Raw genomic sequence first — 24,585 nt, forward strand, 5'->3', positions numbered from 1 at the left:
TCTGGCCTAAAAGGAAGAGGAGCTTTGCTAAGAGGTGAAAGGTTAACACTGAAGCCAGATGAAAAATTTTGGCTGGAGCCTTAAGTTGGAATCACAGACCCTGCATTGTGTTATATCATTTTCTAATTTCTAGTATGTTCTTGAAAGGGGAATTTTTTTTCTCTTGAACATACAGTTAAGCACTCTTTCTTTTTCCCAGTAACTAAGTTCTTACGACGATGCCAGCGCATAGTTGAAAACAGCAGCAAATAAGCCTCCTTGGGCATACCACTCTGGTGGTTTCTAAGACATTGTCAGTGGGCTGACACGGCCATGAGAAAAGCCTGTGTCCTTTGGTTTTGAAGTGCACCAAGAGGAATCATTTATACTGAGTACTGTGTGAAGATAGCACTCTTTTCCTGGCTGAAAATATGTGATCAAATGTGAAGTTGAGCTTTAGAAATATTCATTTCATGGTGGCTTGATGGAAACATTAAAAGGTGGAGGAGTTGAAGCTGGGGTGGGCGGGGAGAGTGGTGATTTAGTCCAGGGTGAGAGGGCCTTTGGTTAATGAAAGCTTCCCAGGGAGCCTTGAGAAAGGCCTGGAGAGCAGGCCTTCATACCAAGGGATCTTCAGTAGAGTCCAAGGGTGGGCTCTCACACTGGGCTCTAGGAGTCTGCAGGGAGTGGTTCCGTTGAAAATGAGAGGAATTACTTTGAAGCCAGCCTTTGTGTGAAATACCAGACAAATCACAGGGTGGTAGCTTACTTTGAAATGTGTTAAAAAATAATAATAAAAGGTGGGTGGGTGAATGGTTGGAAGGACAGATGTGTGATAAAGCGAATAGAGTGAAAATGCTAACAATTATAAAATGTGGGTGGTAGATGTTTGATGTAGAGTTCTCTGAATATTCCTGAAGGTTTGAAAATTTTCATAATGAAAATATAGGAGCAAAAAGAGCAACTAGTTGGCAAAACCTAAACTTGTGGGCATTTACAGAAAAAAACTAGGTAACAAGGAATCCCCCGTGAATCCCAAAATACAAGAAGGGTGGGGACCAAAAAAAACCCCAAACCTATAATTATTGACATGATAGCTGGCCAGTACTCATTAAAAAAAAAAGAAAAGAAAAGAAAAAGAAAAGTGTGTGTGTGTATGTGTGTGTGTTGCTTACTTCCATCCTCACAGGATTTGATATATATAAGGAAATACATATAATGCAAAAAAGATTATGGGGCCCCTGGGTGGCTCAGTTGGTTAAGCATCTGACTTTGGCTTAGGTCATGATCTTGCAGTTTGTGGGTTTGAGCCCTGTGTCAGACTCTGCTGTCAGCTCAGAGACTGGAGCCTGCATTGTTCAGATTCTGTGTCTCCCTCTCTCTCTGTTCCTCCTCCACTCCCACTCTGTCTGTCTGTCTCTCAAAAATAAAACATTAAAAAAAAAATTTAAATGTTGGAAGGAAGCTTTGTGAATGGAAAGGGAAGACAAGATCACCCTTCAAAGTATATTCCACATGCTTCTGAAGGAGCTGCTAGGGGAAGACTGCAGGAAACTCATTTGATCTGATTACTGCTTTTACCTTCCCCCAATGAAAGCCAAGGAGCAACCAAAGAGGATTTAGGAAAAGCAACTGGAGAGGAGTATGGTGAAAAGTACTTCTGTCTGAAGGAAAACCTCTTCAAATGATATCTGCAGCATTTTCTGAATGGTCTTGGTCAGATGGCTCCTTCTTGGGCAGAAGTGTATTGAAATAAATTAAGGAGGAAGGTATGAGTTCCAAGAAATCCCCAGGTCATTTGGATTAGAGAAGGAACAGTACCAATTTGAGAGCTCCCTTGGTTTAGGGACATCTGGGCCTGCATTATCGTAACCACGTGGGGTAAGAATGACCCAACAAGAACCTCATCCAAGTTCTAAGGCTCCATCATTAACCAGTTGGATGTGACACCAGTGTGGGAATTTGGAATGAAATCAAGAGGTACCAGTCAGGGCCCCGAGCCCTGGGTTTGAATGATGGCTTCGCTCCAGCAGAGCTCTAAAGCAGAGCTTATGATGCCAGGTCTTTGCGATGGGCAGACAAACTGGGGGTGTTTGTGGGGCACCTGGCTCTGTGCACGACAGATGGCAGGCTAGGAAGAAAGTTTTTTCCTTTCTCCTTGAATCCTCTGTCCTGATAATGAACCTATTACTGTACCTCAGTTCTTAAAGAAATAATAAAAGTAGTTGATAATTTTTCTCAGTTTGAGGGAAAAGTTTCACTCTTCAATTTAAAATAACATTTAATTTCTTTTCAACATTTTTATACAATTTTATCTTTGCGGGGGGGGGTTCTAGTCTTTACCCTTTTGTCAAGAGACTTGCATCCTGTGTGACTGTTAGGGCTTTGAGCAAGTTTAAGAGCCAGTTCTATAGTATATGTTTTACTTATTATCTGTGTATCTTTTTGTTTTCGGTTTAGAGGATGAAGGAGAACAAAACTATGTGGTCTACTCAGCTCAAGAAGAGTTATGGCATCCTTTGTACTTCTTTGAGGGAGAGTGGCCTGGACTGATCTGGAATTATAGTGCTATTAAAGAATTTAATCAAATTGTTCAATAATAACAATAGGGAAACTGCAATGGCAGTGTTAAAGGGCCTCGCATTATTAAATCCGAATTTAGCAACTCCATCTTTATGGGAACATTTCCAGGTTGTTGCTCAATCATTTAGAACTTGTTTAAGTGGCTAAAATACCAGTTTGGTTTTTAGGAATGAAATGAAAGCTTTAGATTCGTATTAGTTCTAAGGAAGATGAGAATTGTGTACTAGGTCATCTCCATCTCAGTTCAGATCAATATTAATAGCTTTCATTTATCGAGTACCTATTATATACTAGAAGGCAACATTTTACAATCGCTGCCATTTCATTGAATCCTTGTGATGACCCCATTAACTAGTTAGAATCATTATCCCGATTTTACAAATGAGAAAAAAATCCAGTGTCTGATCCAGGTCATCTCATGGGATAAGTGTTCCTGATTTCCTCACAGCACATTGGCCACTTGCTACTCCTTTACCCCCCTTTAATTTTTATAAACTCATCACCACTAGGCACATTACATAATTACGTAATTTATTACATATTCAATCTATCATAAATATAATAGAAATACTGGTTTGTTGCAGATCCCTCCTCACCAATGATGTGCCGGAGCTGGTGTGAGATGGTGTGCCCTTCCCGTCTCTGTGTTTAGTCATGTCAAGTTGGTGGCCTGAAATGGGCTCTGATGGTAGTATTTACACCATGGAAATTGGCAAATGCTATGGCTCCCCAGACCCCACTCCCCTAGGGCCGGGGGCTAAACATATGCCAGCAGACCACCACTCCTTACCCCTCAGTAGATGGAAGCATCATGAGAGTAAAGATTTTGTTTTGTTCATTGCTCTATCTCTGCTGCCCAGAAACGTGCCTGGCACACAGTAGGTGCTCAGTAAACATTTGTCGCATGAATAAAAAGTGGAGAGCACTTTTAAATCATACAGACCTGGGTGCAATTCCCTGCCCTCGTGTGGATTTTTCACAAGACACCAAATCTCTCTGAAGCTATAAAATAAGAGTTGAAATCCCTGAGTCTTCAGTTGAGGGTGAAACATCCCAAAGCCAGGAGTAAAAAAAATAATATTGTAGCATTACAAGCCAAGTCAATCCCTGAATACTCTTTAGCTTTGGAATCTGCAGTTTGCCACAGCTATGGCTACCGTAGCTTTGAGGTCTAAGGAAACTTTGAGGTCTAAGGAAAATAACGTGGTAAAGGCTTAGTGCCATACCTGACGTCTGGAAGACATTCCATTAACGACATCCCTTTCTCCTGTTCATTGATTCTGTCAACATTTCAGTCTGTTCCTGTGTCTTTTCTTCCAAATTCCCCATGAATAAAATTGCCCAGTCTACTGTAGCTTTTTCTCGTGCCGTGAAACCATGCTATTAACTTTCTAATGTGCTCTCCTGTGGGGCTTCAGACCTTAGATGAGGTTAAATGTTTCAACCTTTTAAAAAGTGGCATTAAGTAGGCAGTTTGCTGCTGAGAAAAAAGCGCAGGTGTGGAAAAGTGATTCCCAGTCTCCAGTTGGGAGCCAACCTCACTTCCACTGTTAGCTTGTCCAGTCTTGGGTCTGATCATCTTCAGCTGTTTTCAGTTAAAATCAGGCTTCCTCACTTCTGGCCATCCCACTGGTTTGTGCTTGAAGAGATTTCTGGAAGGTACTATCCTGATTCTACCCTGTGGGCACCCTGCCAGGTGCTCAGGAGCCCTGAAGCCTGAAGCCCTGGGAGCCCTGAAGAGCCAGATCTGACTGAGGGAGATGGGTGTCTTTTGAATATTTTTCCCCACGTGGGGCATGAAGAACCCTGCAGTTTGAGGAAGAGCCAGTCTTTCCATTTACTGAGCAAGAGCAAGCCAATTGCTAAAAACAAGAGACTAGACATTATCCTGCCCTTCAGAGACCCATCTCTGGAAGGTTTGGCTGAGATAGCCATTATGACACAGAAAAATAACAAAAACTCGCAGGCCAGCAAAAACTGAGAAGGACTGACAAATGGCAGAATCTCGGAGGCCTCAACCAATGACAGTGATGAGGCAGACAGTGCTGGTCTCAGGGAGCCTTTCTGGGATGTTGCTTATGACACAAAGGGTCACCAAGAGGAGACCCCTCCTCACAACCCCCCCACCCCTGCCTGAAAAAAAGTGAGAAAGTAATATATACCTCTTTCATCGTTAGTTCCTGACTCATGCACTCAAAGCAAATTCCAACTGGTTAGCCTTTCTTTGCCATCCTCAGTTACTGGCCTCGTATGTGGGCCCTTGTAAAGCCATCTCTTTGGGTTTTTTTTCCCCCATTGCCAAGTAGAGAAAGAAAACATCAGACTATGACCAGATGGGAAATAGGGGGAAACTGGCATGAATTTAGTGCATTCTAGTAAATCTACTCCCCAAAAGCAAAGTGCTACAGGCAAGGTGCCCTGACAGCTGCACGTGCTGGCAGACAGGATGCTTCCTATCTTGGATTGATTGAGAGTCTCAGAGGAGGAGGTGAACCTCACTAGAGTGAAGGTTCTGAGCTGGCTGGGAGCTATGCCTTCAGCCAGTCCCCTTCCATAGCAGGTCTGAGGAGGAGATTCATCCTTTACACAGAGGGGCAGAAAACAGAACCATTGTCAGTCTGCTCATAATGTCTGTTGAAAATCACTCACCGATCAGGACAAACTTCTCCTTATTTATGGATGAATAAGACAAAAAAGGACTTTGTGGAGAAGTCCGGCAGAACAGAATAAAGGCGGCAGCTTCGGAAGACCCAGAAAATCATCTATAGCAGGCCACAAAATACAGTTTTGGGGAAATGTTTGGCATCCTTAGCATACTCCAAAAAGACATGGCCTCTCTCGAACAGGGGCAGAAAAACATAAGGAAAGTATGTGTTGATGGGAAAGGGCAACAGAAATAAAGTTTTAAAAAGTGATGGAGTAAATAAGGAAAGGGTTTTGAGGAAACAAAATCCAACAACAGGAGTATAAAGAGTATTAATGTGTGGTAGGCTGCATAATGACCCCCAAAAGATATCCATATCCTAATTCCTGGAACCTGTAAATGTTATTACCTTATGGGGCAAAAAAAGACTTTCCAGATGTGATTAAGTTAATCATCTTGAAAGATGGGAAGATTACACTGAATTGTCCTAAGTGCAGTCACAAATGTCCTTAAGAGACAAGCAGGGGGACATTTGATAGAAGAGAAGTCATTGTGGTCATGGAGATGGAGACACATCACGGACGCTGGTGACCATCGGAAGCTGCAAGAGGCAAAGAATACATGCCCCTCTAGAGCCTCCAGAGGGACTGGTGCTGCTCTGACCCCTTGATTTCTGTTTAGTAATACTGATTTGAGATTTCTGGCCTCCAGAACAGTGAGAGAAGAAATGTGTGTGGTGTTAAGTCACTAGCTTTGTGACAATTTGTTAGAGCAGCCCCAGAAAACTAATACAAGTGCTATGGGAAATCAAATCAGTGATGTGAGTTATGGGGGGGGGGGGGAAACTTTGAGAAATCATTCTGAAAAATACAAGAAAGAAAAAGAAGAGACAAGGTTATAGATGTGGAAAACCAAACTGATAGCCCATATTCAGATTGTTGGTGTTGGTGATTACAGAGATCAGTGATCTGGCATCAGCTACCTCCAAGAGCTACCGAAAGACTGGGTGTGAGAATTAGGTGCTGGCTCACCACATTCTGAACATTGTCATGGAAAAGAGGCCCCCATCTGGGCATAGCCTGGGAAACACAGGGAATAACAAGGATGAAGGGGGATGGGGAAGTTAACAAGAATCCAAACAGGGAAAAGGGTAACAAAAATCAGGTTGACTTTAGGCTTGTTCTTTGTAATAGAGAATCTATGTCTATGGAAGCTGTTGGAAGATTAGAATGCTGAGAGTTTTGTTTTGTCTTGTTTTGAATTCAGGTATTTTCCCAGCCCCTCTATCACTCCTCCCCAGGTGGGTTCTGTAAATAGGACACATTAAAAGTTCTTCTGATTATCAAGTAAGTTTGCAAACCATCTATGCAGTTTGGGTAGTTATGTTGTAACCCAACAATTTCACACTCAGCTGAGTTGTCTTTTGTGTATGAAGCTGATCAGAAAGACATTCTCGGACATGCAGGGGCTTGGAAAACATATAAACATGTTCCTTTATTATTTTTTTAAATTTATTTTTTATTTTAGAGAAGAGCATGAGTGGGAGAGAGGGGCAGAGGGAGAGAGAGAGAGAGAGAAGGAGAGAGAGAGAGCACGCGCGTCCAAAGCAGGCTGCATGCTCAGTGCAGAGCCCAACGTGGGCTTGATCCCACAACCCTGGGATCATGACCTGAGCCTAAATCAAGAGCCAAACGCTCAATTGACTGAGCCACCCAGGGGCTCCTACTTTAAAATTTACTTTAAAGATATGTTGTAGAAGTTCGGGAGATAAAACAAAATACTGCTCAGGAAAAGGTAGCACAAGCCCAGGAATCAGTAGACGTAGAGAGCAATTTAAATTATTATTTTAAGTCTGGTTATCAAGCAAATATGAGTGTCAGAAATTGTCCTTAAGAAGAGCTATAGAATGGAACAATGACAAAGTGACCTTGTCTGAGAAGTAAACTGTAGCCTATTGTTAAATGACATCAAAAGGAGAGCAGGAGATAAAGGTTTGTTGCGCTTGTCTGGAAATGGGTTGGTAGCACAAAAAAGCTGTTTCTTTCTTTATTCTGATCTTTAGAGGAGTATTAATAGCTAAAGAAAGGCTCTGAACAATATTAGTACCAATATCCACCACTGATGGTAGTTTACCCTGAGCTAAGCAGTGTGCTAAATACTTCCCCTGTGTCATCTCTGGTCAAGGTCACAGGGGTGGATGCCAGGTCCCTTCCCTGCCTCCCACTTACTATTCTTAAATTTCCTTAAGCTTGTACACCAGGGAGACTGACTGCAGAGCCCTTCCCTAATCCCCCACACTAATATGAAAACTTAAAGGTACACACTGGGAGATCCAAAAAAAAAAAAAAAAAAAAAAAAAAAAAAGTTCTAGAACTACTCAAACCTAGGAAGTAGAAAAGGATCATAAAATAGACCCTGCAAAAATTATCAAAAGATTTTAAAAAGCAGAAAATGTACAGGGTGCTTCCTTTAACTTCAGTGCAGTAGAATTATAGAAAATACAAAATGATAAAATTTGAATCCCAATTACTTAGAGATAGAAAAATACAATCCAAAGAACCGTGGGCTCCAATAAGAGACCCAAATTGCAACTGTAGATTTGGTGGAAGGTAACAAGGAAGGTACATAATGAAATTTGAAACAAAGACGAATATTTACATAGAGAAAAATTCATGGCTTTTATATAAGAAATATAAGTATGAATACCCCACTCAAGAAGGTAAATAGAGAAACAAAAGAAAACAGTAGACATTTGGAGAAAGGAATTAATGAAGGTAAATGTTGACCTACTTAATTAGGAAAAAAAAAAGGTAGGATTGATGAATCCTGGAGGTATTTTTTCCAGAAGACCAACAAAGTAGACTGATTTCTCATAAATCTAATTTTTTAAATGAGAAAAAATATTTACATGCATTAAAGAACCAGGAAGAGGACATAAGCACAGAAGCAGAGGTTGTTTTTAAGTTAAGAGTGATGGGTAGTACCATTCTGTGCTCAAAATCTGAAAATCTGAATAGTTTGGTCAATATTCTAAGAAATTTGTAAGAAATAGAAATTACTGTAATTGATTCAAGCAGTTGAAAACCTAAATAGCACAGAAACCATGAGACTGTCATCAGAGAAGTTTCCTGCCCACCTTTTGGCAGACCACTTTTTTCAGACCTGCCAAGAACAGCTACCCAAGCTAAATACCACATAGATTGATCTGGTGCTGATGTTCTAGTTCAGCGCCTGGCTTTGGAAAGGAAGGATGAGATGGCGAGCAGGTGCTTGGCGGCGACGGGAGGAGATGCTGAAGAGGACATATCTGAGAAAAGCAGTGCCTTCCCTGAGAGCCTGCCTTCTCCCTGCGGCCTGTTCTCACTAATATCCAGAGGCGGATGTCTGCTGTGTTTGCCCAGCCCTGAGCTAATGGTGGAAGAAAATAAAGCATCAGGGAAAACAAGTCTGCATCTAACATCCATGGCCTTTCTAAAATTTGATGACCAAGAGAGAGCTCTCCCTTACTTTGTTCAGGGGAAGTTAGTGTGGAGCCTTCCTTCAAAGAAAAAGGAGAAACATTCAGACAACTGGGTTGACATAGTTTCTGTTCCTAAGTGGCTCCCATGTCCTGTGGGGGGACATGTGGATAGTGAGTCGTCATTACCTGTGGCCACTGGCTGTGATTCCACCTCCTCTCCCGATTCTGCTCTTGGGACCCCTGTCCCCTGCTGGAAGGCTGCCTGCAGTGTCCTTTCTGCTGTCATGGAGATTCAGATGCTGAAGACGCAAGCGGAAACCCCTCCTTCACTTGTCTGGCTCCCTGTCCCAGAGACAATTTGGGCTGGTATGCCGGGTGCAGAGCTCAGGTCTCACTGCCTCCACTCTTGTCCCCCACCCTGACCTGACCCGACCCCAAGTCATTCACACCAGAGCCATTTTTATACCTTTATTGGGCATCTCGAGTGTCTTGGGCCCTCTACAACACCACTGCCCTAGCTCATCCCTAGCTACTCCTTGCCCTCAAGGTGCAGTCCAGGGGCACCTGGTTGGCTCAGTCAGTTAAGCAACTGACTGTTGATATTGGCTCAGGTGGTGATCTCACAGTGGTGGGATTGAGGCCCAAGTCGGGCTCTGCACTGAGCATGGAGCCTGCTTGGAATTCTCTCTCTCCCTCTGCCCCTCCTCTGCTTGCGCTCTGTCTCTCTCCCAACTCCTTAATGTGGCTTAACAGACCCTCTAAGCAGGCCTGGCCTCACTTGTTTCTGCAGAATCATCTTTCAGCATCTATCCCACCCTCCCTGCCCCTGTGTTCCCTGGTCTGTGTTCAGTCTTGGGGTGGCGGTGGGCCATGTTCACTCTGTCCCCCGGTTCCTTGGCTCATGCTTTTCCTCCCACTCGACCTCTCAGCCTTGCAAGCCTGTAGGCGTTGGTCTAGAAGTCACTTCCCAGGGACCTGCCAGCTTTGTGTAATGCCCTTCCAAAGGGCCTTATGGCATCCTTGAGAGTGCTCGTCTTGTGGCTGATGTACATACCTGGTTCCTCCATTACACTCAGGAGTTCGAAGGCAGATGCTGTGCTTGCTCATCACGGAATCCCCAGCGCCCAATAGTGCCTGGTGCATAATACATAACCCTTAAATATTTTATCCATGTGGTGGGTGGATGGCTCCACCATATTATATATCCATCCTTTATGCATTTATCGAATGCTGCTGTGTCTCGTGCACTATCATGTGTCACTTCACAAATGCAGTGGAAACTCAGTGCCAAAATCCTCAGAGAAAGGGAGCTGGAGTGAATTCTTGATTCTGATGCCCCTTCAGGCTATAATCTGTTCTGGCTGCTTGAGTTTCTGCATAGTTGGGAGCTGTCCTTTAAGTGTTTTTATAGCACCCATAGAGCTATCTGTCTTTTATCTTATCTGCCTCTTATCTGCCTTTTCGGGGCCATCAAGGTTCATTCTGCAGTCCTAAGCCACCCGAGACTGCAGAGGTGCCCTCCAGCTTCTGTCTCTTCAACTTTACTGCTTTTCGTCCCTGCTTTTGGTGTCACCTGGCACTTTCCCCATTGCCACCTCTAGTTCCTTGATAGACCTCACTGTACCAGGCTCTATCCAGCTGAATAAGACCTTGCCCTCAATTACCTTACTCCTCCTAGCTTAGTTAAACCAACATTAATTGCATGCATTCTAGGTCTAAGTGTCGTCCATTTAGACTTCAGAACTTGTCCATAAAGTTGTCATTTTTCTAAGTAAATCGCCACTGCCAGCTGCATTTGTTATTTACCTCTGTTCTCAATGGAGTGCAGAAAAAGAAATTGTATGTCATTCCATCTGATGGGATCCCTGCTGTTTTCAGAGGATGCTGGCCAAGTCCCAGGCAGCCCAACAGATATGTCCTCTTTAGTCCAGCTCTGCCGGTCCACAGAAGCAGGGGAGTCTCAGGGACACATCTCCCCAGCACATGCCCAAGCAGAATCCTAGCCTCTTTGAGGGCAGAGACAGTATGTGTTCATCTCTGTCACCGTGGTGCCTGGCAGTTTCTGAAATATAGGAGGTATTCAATATACATTCATGGAAGTAGCAAAAGGACAGAAGGAGGGAGAGGAGGAAGAAGGGAGAGAGGGAGGGAGGAATAAAACAGACTGACAGGGGCACCTGGGTGGCTCAGTCGGTTAAGCATCTGACTTCAGCTCAGGTCATGATCTTGGGATTCGTGGGTTAGAGCCCAGTGTCAGGCTCTGTGCTGACAGCTCGGAGCTTGGAGCCTGCTTCTGATTCTGTGTCTCCCTCTCTCTGCCCCTTCCAAATAAATCAACATTAAGAAAAATTAAAAAAAAAAAACAGACTGAGAGATGAGGCTAAGAAATGCCAGTTGGAGGATTTGGTAAAAGGGTTTGTTGCTTCTTGGTATGAGTGACATTTCATCCCAGGGACTATCTGATGTGTTAGAAGAATCTGATACCATAAATACTGAAATAAATACCCCAAACTTGGAGAGTTTCCAATAAAGTAAGAAAAAACATTAGGAATAGTTATATAACAGGAAGCATCTCATATACTCTTAAAGACTACAGCTCTAAGGAGGAAAAAAGCCCCACAGCTCCCTGAAGAAATCCCATGTTACAAGCCGCTGTAGCATTCACTTACTAGCATGTGTTCTTTCCATTTTGAAACTCAAGCCGTATGGATTTGAGTGTCCTTTCACCTTCTCTCCATCTTTTCTCCCCCTGCCCGTAAAGCAATCTCATCTCACAGTACTGCGTTTTAGTAGTGTGGGGATGCCCCTGTTTTTTTCTGACCCGTCCATATGTTAATACCCTTTGGTATTAGTTTTAGAGTAGATGTTAAATCAGTGTAATCTCATGTGCCAACCTGAGTAGATTGGTTGTGCCTCACTGGAGTGTTGAGAAGGATCCTGAACCTGTGTCTAAGTTAAATGGGGCAGAGTTTATGGAAAAAGGTGGAGAGGGTTGGGGAGGGGCGATAGGCATGCCACATATTTGCCACCCCCATTCAAGAGCAAAGGAAGGCAATGAGAACAGGAATCCTTCAGGCTTTGACTTAAATGAGAATCCATTGATTTTTTTTTTTTTTTTTGAGCGAGAGTGGCAGGGGAGGGGCAGAGGGAGAGAGAGAGAATCTTAAGCAGGCTCCACACTCATTGCAGAACCCAATGCAGGACTTGATCCCATGACCCTGGGATTACAACCTGAGCTGAAATCAAGAGTTGGACACTCAACTGACTGAGCCACCCAGGCGCTCCTGTTTTAATTTCATTTTCCTGTAGAGCCTGAAACTGTTGATTTTCAGCTCATGTTCTACAGTTGCTTGAGGGCAGTATCTTTGCAAGCAGAGAGGAAAAGAGAGCTGAAGATCTTAACAGTGTTTAAACCTTTCCTCTACTCGGTGGATGTCTGATATCTGATCTGGAGTCAGACTTCATAGCCAGGGATAAGGGCAGGAACAAGAGACCACTGAAAAATTTCCTCTGGTAGAAATATTTTCCAGTGCTTATTTCAGAAGCAATTTAAGCTTCTGAAACTTGAGCTGCAACTGGAAATGCCTAACCCAGCATGTAAGTCGCCATCCAAACTGGTGGCCTGGAATTTAGATTCATGTGTTGGGAATCAGAATGTGCTGAGGAGTAGCCAGTGACTTTGACCATTCACCAGGCACGTCCCATTAATGGCAGGCATTTGCACAGGAATGTTGTGCCTGTCACCAAGGGAAAACACACATAGTCATCTTGTTTGAGGCATTCTGTTTCAGAGGGAGAAACTAAGGCCTAGCCAGTAGATCCAAGCTGGAATGGGTCAGCTGTAATATCGACTGGGCCCTGCTAGTCGGTCAGTGAATGTTCCTTGAGTGCTTTCCACGCGCCAGTGATAGACATTGCAAATGTAGTAGTGAGAAAACCCTCGAGCCCCCAGGTGCCAGGAGCTTCCATGCTGCTTGGAAAGAGACAAGCAAGAGCACCCCAAGAAATAAATGCTTTAAGAGATCAGCAAGCGCACTGAAGAAAATAAAATGTGATCATCAGGGACACTGCTTGACCTCGGTGTCCAGAGAATGCTGCTTAGAGGACGTGGCCTTCACATCTGGCCCGGAATGACACAATATGCCAGCGTCAGTGTTGAAAAGATCTTGCGCAAGACCCAAGCCAGACAAACAACAAAACTAATGTCCAAGAGATGAAGGAGAGTCAGCGTGGTTGGAGCAGAGGGAATGCCCAGAGTCCTCTGAGCTCCTATATTTGCTAAATTGTTAGCAGTGGTCATAGTGTCTTACAAGCTTTAAAACTTTTATTGTGCTTCTTGGAGTTGCTTTTATGTAAACCATTGCATTTGGTTGGATGTGCTTGCTTAGTCATATGGAGATACTGTAAAGAATTCTGGGGGCGCCTGGGTGGCTCAGTCAGTTAAGCATCTGACTTCAGCTCAGGTCATGATCTCACAGCTCCTGGGTTTGAGCCCCGCATCAGGCCTCTGTGCTGACAGCTCAGAGCCTGGAGCCTGCTTCAGGTTCTGTGTCTCCCTCGCTCTCTGCCCCATCCCCCACTTGCACTCTCTATTTCTCTGTCTCTCAAAAATGAATAAATGTTAAAAAAATTTTTTAAAAAAGAATTCTGTAAATTAAGGTGAATCTTGACATGAGCATGACCCCCTTGGAGGGAGGCTCCTGGTACAGGTGGGCAGTGGGGACATTTCTACTCCGGAGAACCTGTGCAGGTTGGCTGGAGGTAGGGAACACAGTGGCCAGTGGCCATAAACAGATGAGCTCAGTGGGGAGGGAGCGTCATGTACCATCGGAAGCTGGCCCACTCCCTGAACAATCTCAGTGAGCTCTCATGCTTCCTTCCATGTACTGATGAGTCCTTCCATGTGTCCATAGACATGTCAAAAGCAGCATGCCATGAGGGAAAGATATCTTCCCTGTAAATCCTGCATCCACTTCTGAATTCTCTCATCTGAGTTGCTGGCTACAGTTCTGGCCCCTAAACTGGAAACGGGCGGGTTGTGTACACTCCACACCCCTACTCTATGCTTGGTGCCTTTGCCTCTGCTGTCCCTCTGTGGGTCGCCTTTCTCCCAGGTCAAGGCTAGCCAGACCCTCCTCCAGGAAGCCTTCCTTGTTCTCTGCCAGGGCCAGGCTTCTCTCTGCATCTTGGCCTGTCTACTTGGTACCCTGCACATTGTATTCTGACTGTGGTCTGACTGTGGCCTCCAAGAGGCTGTGAGGTCCTCCTGGGCTGGGACCATGTCCCAGTTCTGGGTACCCTCGGCCACCCACATACTGTAGGGCTTGATCACTGTGTGGTAAACAGATGAGCAGCTGAGCCGTCCATGTTTATAAGCAGTGAATTTAGCTGTTGGCTTGTTATCATCAAAAGGACATCGAGGGAAGACTAATTCTAAACATGGGCAACTAATTCTAAACATGGGCAACTGCTATGTTATAGCATGGGCCAGAATTTCCTTGTTTTTAAGGCTGAATAATAATTCCATTGCATGCAGGGTCACCTGGGTGACTCAGTCAGTTGAGCGTCTGACTTCGGCTTAGGTCACGATCTCAAAGTTCATGAGTTTGAGCCCCACATCAGGCTCACTGCTGTCAGCTCAGAGCCTACTTCGGATCTTTCTGCCCCTCCCCTGCTCACATTTGCTCTTAGAAATAGAATAAACATTAAAAAGAAATAATCCTATTGCATGTATATACCATATTTGTTTATCCATGCATCCATTGATGGACATTTCAGTTGTTTCTACCTTTTGGCTGTTGTGACTAATGCCTCTATGAACATGGGTGTGCAAGTATCTGTTCCAGTTCCTATTTTCAACTCTTTTGGGTATGTGCCCAGAAGTGAAATTTCTGGATCATATGATGAAATCAGCTGTACAATTTAGAAATATTTTTAATAGTTCTGAATTGGTTATTTCAATTCAAAGCAGAGGTTGATTTTAGATGGGACTAAGCAGAAATGCAGGCTGACACGTCAAACTTTTGTTCTCGGGACTTGGCTGATGCTTGGTGACGTGAAATGATTTGTTCTCAAGTGTGGTTTCCATTTTTTCTTGCAGCATCAAGCTTCTAGCTGTGCAGGAACTACTTGACAGAGAGGCCCTGGAAAAGGTAAATACTTTGTTCTTTCTACCCCACGTTCACAAACTTAGAGCAGAGTGCCACACGCAGGAAAAATTCAGCTTCCTGTCACCAGAGACAGCACTTACTGCAGAGTGGCTCTGTTAGTTTGTGTTCTTAACAGTCAGAGAACCATGCAGAATTTTCACCAAAACTCCCCACATTGCTCACATCCTGTTACAAACTCAGCCTTGCAAGGCTCCTTCAGGGTTGTGTGACAGCAGGGACTCGCCATGCAGGCTTTCTGTTCCTCTTAACACCGTGCGATGGGCCAGACTCCATGCTGGCCACCGCACATCATTTCTGCTTGTGGCTGTTGCCATCTGGGCTTACGGATGGTAGAATGGAGGCCCAGCGAAGTTAGGTAACTTGCCCAAGGAAAATTAGCTAAGTGGCAGAGTAAAGATTTGAACCTCTTGGTTCCATTTCCGAAATCAGTGCTTCTGTTCGGCAGGCAAGTTCATGAGTTTGATCTTTCTAGGCTGTTTGTGAAGATTAGCAAATTCCCTCCCCACCTGAAACTTAGGTTTCACTGTGTTCTGGAAGAGATATCCAGTGTCTCAGCTTTCTGTGATCAAGCCAAGCACACATCTGGGGATCCTTTGCCAGTTATGAGTTCAAGTTCTATGCACATGGTGGTGCAGGCTCTGGAAAACAGACTGGGCAAGGCCAAGAGCCAGCCCATGGGCCTCCCAACTCATACCAAGCTGCTCTCCTGGGGCACCTCAGACTCTTCCTCAGTATGTAGCTATGGGAAGTAATTAGAATCTATAATGTTAACATAAAAGAAAGTGGTTAGAGATATAAACAGTGAAGCAATATTATTGTATTTATAGAATTTTAAATGTTTGGATTGGCGGTCAGTCTGCTGGTTGGCATGAAAACAAAGTGTTTAAGCACCAAGCAGTGATGTGAGGGGAGGGGATGCTGAGCTCTGGCTCTGAATGTAACATTCCTTCAGCCTCATTTTCATCACAGGGATAATGCTGCCTGCCTGACCTCAGAGAGGCACCACGAGAACCAAATGAGTTGGTGTCATGGAAGGGCTTTCTAAATGCCAAAGCACTCGACTCATATTAATTCTTAATTACTTGTATTAATTCTTAATAGACATCCAGCCATTAAAACGTATGAGGTTCAGCTCTAAAAGGCATCCTTGGGCCAAATGACAATGTTGGATGTGGATTGTAGATTAGATTAAAGTATTAGATCAACGTGAACTTTTCCCGGAGTCAATGACTAGTACGTGTAAGAGAATGGACTTATTCCTAGGAATTATACACTGGGGTATTTCGGAATCAAGGGGCGTGCTGTTTATAACTTATTCTCCAATGATTCAGAACAAAATTGTGGAGATCTATGTGTGCATATGTGAGCCAGAGGGAGAAAGAGCAAGCATAAATGATAAAGCAAATGGGGCAGAGTGCAGGCGGGTGGCCCTTCCGGGTGAAGGAGTATATGAAGATTCTTTGTATGTTCTTGAAACCTTGTAAAAGTGCGCTCTCCAAAAACAGTTTTTCTTCTCAGTATTCTCTACAGTTTTGTTTGTTTGTTTGTTTGTTTTGCTCTTCAATTAGGGAAACTGCAGAAACCATCCGACAAAGCTCATAAACATGTGGAGTCCATGTGCTAAGGTGTATCAGTATAATAAAGTATACTTTATTATATTTATTATCAGTATAATAAAGTATAAGGTGTATCAGTATAATAAAAACACAGGCAACGATTAGGTCTTTAATGCTGTGTTAATATTCAGTTTGGAGAAGCCGCACGGGCAAGCCAATTTGAGGTGCTAACTGCTTGTGGAATATAGCAGAGAAGGGGGTCAGGGCTTGCTGCGGGGGGTAGCAGTGCTGCCCTGAGGGTTAAGTGTTGAGGCTGCTGTGAAGAGGGGTGTATAATGTGCAGCTCAAGCAGCCTGGGCCCAGAGCCTGCCTCCTCCTTCCTCACTGGGGTGTCTTGGGTTAGTAACCCTCTTGTGCTTCAGTTTCTCAGTCTATAATGTGGAAATCTTTATAATCCCCAGTTCACAGAGGTTTTGAGAAGATGAAGTTATGTCAATGTGAAGGACTTAACTCTGTGCCCGGGGCTCAGTGATCCCCATAAGTTACTGGCTACACGCATTATTTCCCCATCTCCTCCTCCTTCCCGTTTCTCACCAAGGCTGATGATGGTTTTGAATTGTTCCCCTATCTCCATACATGACAAGTAGAAAGATTTACAAGATGGTCCAAATATGCACAGAGGCAGGGTGGGAGCCAAGTTCACTTAGTGTCCTTCTTCCTTCCTTGTTTCCTTTGTTCATTTGTTCATTTATCCATTTATACTACGGGCCTCTGTTGAGCTTTCTATGTGCCAGACAAGTAGGAAAGAAACATTGTAAGTTTACTTATTTTTGAGAGAGAGAGAGCCAGAGTGCCAGCCGAGGAGGGCAGAGAGAAGGAGACAGAATCTGAAGCAGGCTCCGGGCTCTGAGCTGTCAGCACAGAGCCCGACGCAGGGCTCGAGCCCACGAACTTTGAGATCGTGATCTGAGCCAAAGTGGCACGCTTAACTGACTGAGCCACCCAGGTGCCCCCAAGTAGGAAACATTTTGAGGCAAGTCCAGAAACAACCAGTTGACACGAGCTTGGTAGTCAGTGGCATTTTGAGTGACACATGGTATATTACCTGCCATGGTACCATTTTCTGCAGCAAGATTGGCCCAGTTCATATGCTGGAATAAGATACGTTCCCAAAGAGCCTTGTGACATATGGATTCTCATCCACCTGGATAAGTTAAAGAACCACCAAGAAGAGTTCTTAGTAAGCGGGAGAGCTTTGCTACTCCAAGTGTGATCTGTAGATCAGCAGCGTCTGAAGCTTATTAGAAAGGCAGAATCTCAGTCTCTACCCAGACACCGGAATCAGTCTGCATTCTTTTTTTTTTTTTTTTAGTGTTTATTTATTTCTTTTGAGAGAGAGAGAAAGAGAGAGAGAGCGCGTGAACAGGGGGGAGGGGCAGAGAGAGAAGAGAGAGAATCCCAAGCAGTTTCTGGGCTATCAGTGTGGAGCCCGACATGGGGCTAGATCTCACAACTATGGTACCATGATCCGAGCTGAAATCAAGAGTCAGACACTTCACTGAGCCACCCAGGCGCCCCCAGAATCAGTCTGCATTCGAACAAGACCCATTGAGTGTGCGCACTGAAGTCCAAGAAGTTGTCCTGGGGAGAATCATTCACTGTCACCATCTCTGCTATCGACTAGCCCATCTTAATAGAGAACTTCTGAGGTGTCAGACTTTTGCTTCTGTGGCCAATTAAGCTCTGTTTTTTCTTTTTACACCAAAAGAGAATTAAACATCATTCTATTTGTAAGAACCCAGTTTTTATCTTTAGTTTTCCTGCTTCTTCCTTTCATTTAGAAAATAGTCCTAATTTATTTATTTTTATTTTTTTAAGTGTTTATTTTTTGGGAGAGAGAGAGAGAGAGAGTGAGCGGGGGAGGTGTAGAGAGAGAAGGGGACACAGAATCAGAAGCAGGCTCCAGGCTCTGAGCTGTCAGCACAGAGCCCGACGTGGGGCTTGAGCCCACAAATTGTGGGATCATGACCTGAGCTGAAGTCAGATGCTTAACTGACTGAGCCACCCAGGCGCCCTGTCTTATTTAATTTAATAGGTAGAGCCAGAAAGGCCTCAGTGAGACACATCCTACAAACCTCAAACCTCTTCTACTATCTTCACCACTGGGCTTCCAGTGGCAATCTGCTTTTGGGGTTTGCGATTACTGGACTCCTGAGATCCCGCCATGGTGGAACTAGTCACTTCCAGGCACAGTCCCAAGAATGGGAACCCATTACCTGAATGCCTTTCTCTTGTAAGATATAAGCTATTGAGGGGTCATTTCCCTCACAGGTACTTGCAGGTTCAATATGACCAGTAAAATAATCATATTATGTAAAACATAATATAAAAGGCAGAAGAGAAGCAGCAGTGTTTTGGAGTGTCCTAGCCAGTAAGATTTCAAGTGCTTTTTCTCCCTAATAGTGCATTATGGTCTTTGTATTTTAGCTTCAAATTTGCCTGACTTCTACTTCCCCTGGTTTCAGGTAGAAAGCCTGTCTGTCGTAAAAGTGCCAAGGCTTTCCTGGCTTCTGCAGCACACAGGGCCAGCTCAGGGGAGGCTCTCTTATGGGAGAGCTGAGGTCCCCTCCCAGCCTCGCCCCTGTTTGGCTGTTGGACCTGGCAGAGGACCTTCTTTGGATCCCCTTTCTTTACATAAAACTGATCTCTCTGGTTCATTCCCACCCTAAAACCCTTGGGTTTTATTTTCTCAGTTGATCCCTGATCCCATTGTGAAGAGGGGAAATTCTTTTTCTCATACCCTGTTTTCTAGTATTTTCTCTACTTCCTAGTGGGTTTCGGGGCCTCTATGTTTCATGTGCCCTACTCACCATTAAAACACACTTTCTGGGGAGAAGTGATGGTGAGTTCATGCCCAGTGACCCTTGCACACAGATCAATAGGCTTCTAGGTTTTGCTTCTTCTAACATTATCTGTCTTAAGTGCAGTAGATTGGGGTGGAGGTTGGGGACCCCGGGGAGGATAAGGTCTCTCAATTTCTCTTCTCTAAAGATACTACATTAAGCCATTTCCTGGACAAGTGACAGTCATTTGTCATTTATTTAGAAAATAAGCTATTGGGGCACTTGGGTGGCTCAGTTGGTTAAGCGTCTGACTCTTGGTTTCAGCTCAGGCCATGATCTCACAGTTTCATGTGTTCAAGCCCTGTATCAGGCTCTGTGCTGACAGTGCAGAGCCTGCTTGGGATCTCTCTTCCTCTTTCTCTGCCCCTCCCCTGCTCACACTGTGTCTCTCTCAAGATTAAATAAATAAATTTAAAACTTAAAAATAAACTTAAAAAAATCTATAAGCCATACAATTAATAAGCTAAGTTTCTCTACCAATTTTTTGTCCTAAAAAACCTTGGAACCATGGGAAGATTATTTAATTTGCATAAATGTCAGGACATGTGACATTTCTCTGATAAATGTTTTGGATTTAGATGGGCTTTGTCATCAAGCATCTATCAGGTGCCAAGAGCAAGGACTTGTTCTGAGAAGGATGCACACCATCCCGTTCTCTGTATTCTCTTTGCTTTAAGTGTGAGATGCTTTTGTTTTTCTGAACTTAAGGCACACAGATTTGTTTCCCAGGCTCTCTAAACAGGCCCATCTAATGCCTTTCAATGTGGCATTGCATGAAAGGAAATAAAAATATTGGTACAGCTTGATTTAGTAAGATCATTTTTCAATGACCCTTTCAAATAGCTTCCTGCAAAGTTGCAAACAATAGCTTGGCCGTTTGCTCCAGCTGGAGTCACCCTTTTACTGGACGGGCCAGAGGGCAGAGCACCGGCCGACCCAACCCAGGATCCAAGTCTGCCTGAAAAGCTGCCTGTGTGAGGCTCAGGCCACCCAGCTCATGACCATTGCCCGTGTTATCCCCACCCCAGCCTCTACAGGCCATGACTCAGCCATTAATCACAAGCTGACTGAGTCCGTGCTGTGTCTCCTGGAACCCTGGTTCTGAGGGTCCATAGACTGAGGTTGAACCCAGCTCTGATGTTTACCAGCTAGGAGATCTCTTGGGCAAGTTATTGATCAGACTTAGTTTCTTTTTTAACGTGAGTGGAGATCACAGTAATACCTACCTCACTTGGATTTTTTTATGAGAATTAAACAAGACAGTATATGAGTTAAAAGAGATTTTGTATGGAGTAAGCACCAGAGCAATGGTAGCTAATGCTGTCCCTGCTACTGATGTCATCCCTGGTGTCGTCGTCTTCGTGATCATCATCATCATCACTGATACCTCCTTCTCCTCCTTTTTGGAGAAGCCCAACTTGAGATTGAGCTGATGGCATTAGAGGATGTTAAAAAAAGGAGTTCCCACCCCTGCCCTCTCCTTGTTTGCCAGACTGACCAGGACAAAATGCCTGCTGGTCTTCATGCCTGCTGCTGGATATTTTTCATAGAATTTCAGCTTTGCAGCCCGACTCTGAGTCTAGTTTTCTTACAGGTGCTGTGGATGATCCCCTGGACCTCTTTTGGTACCTTACATACGAGATGAAGCGCATGCATTTCACTAGCAAGACTGAATGCAGAAAACTTTAACTTGATATTTGCACGTGGTGGTCAGGGACTTTTGCAGCTGAACCCTAGGGGTGGACGACATTGGAACTGGAAGTTAGTAGCTTCCCGGGAATTCTCAGAAAGAAAAAGGACGTAAATAACGGTCACATCAATGCGTGTCTGTGACCTAAGGATGCTAAATGCTTAGATCTATAACCGGTGCTGGTGTTTTCTGAGCACACACACAGGTACATACATAAGTTCTAGCTCTGCCATTCCATGCTTTTGGAGGTTTTTTTTTTTTTTTTTTACTGTGATTTGGACTTCCACTTAATTTAGTTTGTGCAACAATTGAGTACTTAACATTGTGCCTAAGTTGCACTGCATACCAAAGAGGGTAGAGTTCTCTTTGCATTTCTTTCGAATGCACGAATGCACTCGTAAATGCATTCGAATGGCATATATAACATCTCAGAATGCCAGGGCTGAGGGAGACTGTTCAAACCATGGAATCTTACCCTGCCATTTTGCAGATAGGACATGGAGACTAAAGGAGCTGAAATGTCCTCCTGGCCCAGGGCCCATAGCAGTTGTGTTGTAGAACCAAGAGTGGACCCCAGTGGATGGGACTCCATTCCAGAGCTCCCTTCCAGCCACTGCCTATCTCCCGTGATCTCCTTTAATCTGGACATTAGCTTTAGCAGACTTTGTGGAAGCTTCTATCTCTGCATATCGCAGGAGTGGGAGCAGACCCGCAGGCTCAGGCCCTGGCCAGACGAGGGAGAGCTGAGACTCAGGTCTTTGAACAGCATGACTTGTAGTAAAACAGACACAAGCATATAATGTTTGTCTCCCCCGAGGACCCTTTGGTCCAGCAGGGGAAACAGAATGTGGGCTGGGGTTGAAGGAGGAGGCGGCTAGAGGTTCAGGGCTCCGGATGTGGACAGTACCAGGGGAGCATCCAAGAGTGGAGGAACTCGCAGCCGTGTGAGGGCCGCGGGGGTCCAAGGACCTGCCGAGGAGGCAGTAGAGAACATGCAGCAGACACCCCCTTCATTTAGGCTCAGCGTCAACATGAATAGCTTTGAGAATCTTCACGTAAAGTCTACTTAAAAATACCTTTTAAAAAATAGCACTCTGTCTTCATTTAAAAATATCAGAATGAGATTCTTCAGCTCCCTGGGTTTATTTTTTCTCCCCTGCCTGGTCCTTCATGTAGTCTGAGCTTAATCTGAATGCCATCTTGAATGGTCTGTATTCATGTATCTGTTAGTTGTTTTTTTGTTTGTTTGTTTTTTTTTAAGTGGGTTGAGCCATATCAGTATCTAAGCATGATTAAACTCACGGTAGTCATGTTTCTGGCCAAATCCCTTCCAGCAGGCAGCTTTTTACCTTCCTTGAGGGGCCGGGAAGCAGAAACGGAGGCCTCTGTGAATGAAGCACAGGCTGCCCCTGTTCGCCGCGTGGAGTCTGGCTCAGGCCCACTGCCCGGCTGCCACAACCACCCCCTCACCGGCTCTGCTTCAACAACTGCACACTTGGGCCCCACCCCCGTTCTGCAAAGGGCTGTTGGCTGGGGTCCCCCCAGGCACCTTCGCTGCCAGAAAATGGAGCATCTTGGTGAATTATGGGCCAGACTTCACAGTTCATTTAAAAAAAAGAGAGAGATGTATTTTCTCTTTTTTTTTTTTTTAGAATCACAAGATACTGTGTATGTTTAGGGGCTCCCACTACCTTTCTGTCTTTATGAAAAGCTTTTGTATGGAGTGAGCAAAATGTAGAGTCCCAAATAAGATTCTTACATCCCCTTTAGCTTTATTAGCTATCAAAGATATGCAAATTAAACAAGAGATTCTTTCACATTTAGTACATTAGTAAAGTATTTTAGGCAATGCTGTAAGATGTTGAAAGTGTCAATAAAACCAGTGTCGGCATTCATTGCTGGGGAAGGGTGGTGATGAGGCACTGTCCTTCCATAAGCTCTTGGGCAGCATATTTTGTCAGCCTTTGAGATGCCCCTGCCCTGTGCCAGTGATCCCATTCGCGGAAGCGTTTCTTAAGGAAATGATCCATAAAAACAGAAAATAGCAAGCGTGTTCTATCATGCTTTCTAATTACGAATAATGAACGGCAGTTCAGTGCTCAGTGGGAAGGGAGGGGTTAAACAACCTGTGGTAGCAGGTCCCCAAACCTGAAATGTGTCCCTACTTGTCCTACTTTCCTCTTTGCTACTGTCCTATTTCTCTTCTTTCGTGTGCTGGTAGTTTTCTTGAATGTAAACTCTCCCCCCTCCACGGTCAGCCTTCACACTTCCTCATCTCTCCTGCACCCTTAGGAACCTGGCCTCTGGCCCAGTTCATCTAACAAATCATAGCTTACCCTGGCCGGCTTCTAAGCCAAAGCATTTTTATGTAAGCCTTCTTCTTCTTCTTCTTTTTTTTTTTTTTTTCTTTTCTTAAAAAAAAAAAACTATGAACTGGTTTGATATAGAACTTAAGAATTTTATAGGCACTTACCCATTTTTAGTAATTTCTGTGCAACAGTTCTGTTTTTATAATGAATGCGTGATGGTTTTATGTTAACAAACATTTCGTAGCATTTTGAAGCCATTTAGATACAACGCTAGGAACTTGGGAGTGGGGAAAGGAAAGAGATTGTATCAGAAGCTTGTCTTATCTGGGTGCGTCTGAACCCACTATTGCCTTCTACCCACGGTTGTCCCTGCGGCTGTTCTTCTGGGTGGTTCCGTTACTTTGGCTTCATACTCTAAGTTCATTATTTCTTAGTCTCCTAATTGATTATATATTTATAGAGGAAAGGAGGAGAAATCTTAGCATGTCTGTTTGGATCTCAAGCTCAGGCAGAGGCCAACACGAGGCCTATAACAAAAGCAGAAAGATGATTTCGTTCAGGCTTCAAAGTGAAGAGGGCCTTGAAAAATCACCACTCTCCGTGTTTTGCTTAGAATTGTATTATTAAGTAGAGAGCCTTTTGCTGACCTCTTCTAGTGGCTTATAAATGATGGGCTGGTCTTGTGCACTTATCCAGCCCATGATTTAAACATAGCGTGTCCATGTTAATATTTTTCCTGTGCTAGCTCTTTGCTTGAGATGCCCTCTTTCCTCTTCAAGAGGGTATCTGGAGTCTCCAGTTCTGGAAATGGCAGTGCAGCTTATATCAGTATAAACTTCCCTCAAATAACAATTATAAACTCTGGGTAAAATGCAAACAACTATTTGAAAGTACTAAGAGCTACCAAAAGCAGGCAGAAACTGGAGAGCAGTCAACCCTGGAAATAAGAAACCAGCGCTGGGCGAGATCCACATCTGTTTAGCTTTTCCCCCTGATCGCATTGCCCAGTCTGTGTGAGCAGCTAGAGTTCAGGCAGGAAATCACGAGTCTTCTCTCTCTTTTTTTTTACCCCCTTCGTCAGTCTACCTAAAGGTTTCTCATTTTTTTGTTGTGCTTTTCAAAGAACTTTTGAGTTTTTAATTTGCTCCATTATGTTTTATCTTCTATTTCATTCATTTCTGCTCTGATCTTTCTTATTTCTTTCCTTCTCCTTGCTTTGGGTTTGATTTTCTTCCCCCCCATCCCCACCAGCCCGTGTCTGCAAGTAGAAGCTTAAGTTATTGATTTCAGA

General features: G+C 44.2%; 1 protein-coding gene across 4 annotated transcripts in view; it reads left to right on the forward strand.

Annotated features, from left to right (window-relative positions):
• EEPD1 (endonuclease/exonuclease/phosphatase family domain containing 1) overlaps positions 1–24,585 on the forward strand; it is a 147,266-nt gene that overhangs the window by 55,105 nt on the left and 67,576 nt on the right. For all 4 annotated transcript variants that reach the window (XR_006212026.1, XR_006212024.1, XR_006212025.1 and 1 more), the window contains exon 3: positions 14,767–14,818. Coding sequence is in view for 1 of the 4 variants with exons in the window: in XM_042970024.1 (XP_042825958.1) it covers positions 14,767–14,818 (52 nt within the window). In the remaining 3 variants the exon portion in view is untranslated. The remainder of the gene's footprint in view (positions 1–14,766; positions 14,819–24,585) is intronic.

This window comes from Panthera tigris, chromosome A2 (assembly GCF_018350195.1).
Source record: "Panthera tigris isolate Pti1 chromosome A2, P.tigris_Pti1_mat1.1, whole genome shotgun sequence".
In the NCBI taxonomy this organism is placed as follows: domain Eukaryota; kingdom Metazoa; phylum Chordata; class Mammalia; order Carnivora; family Felidae; genus Panthera; species Panthera tigris.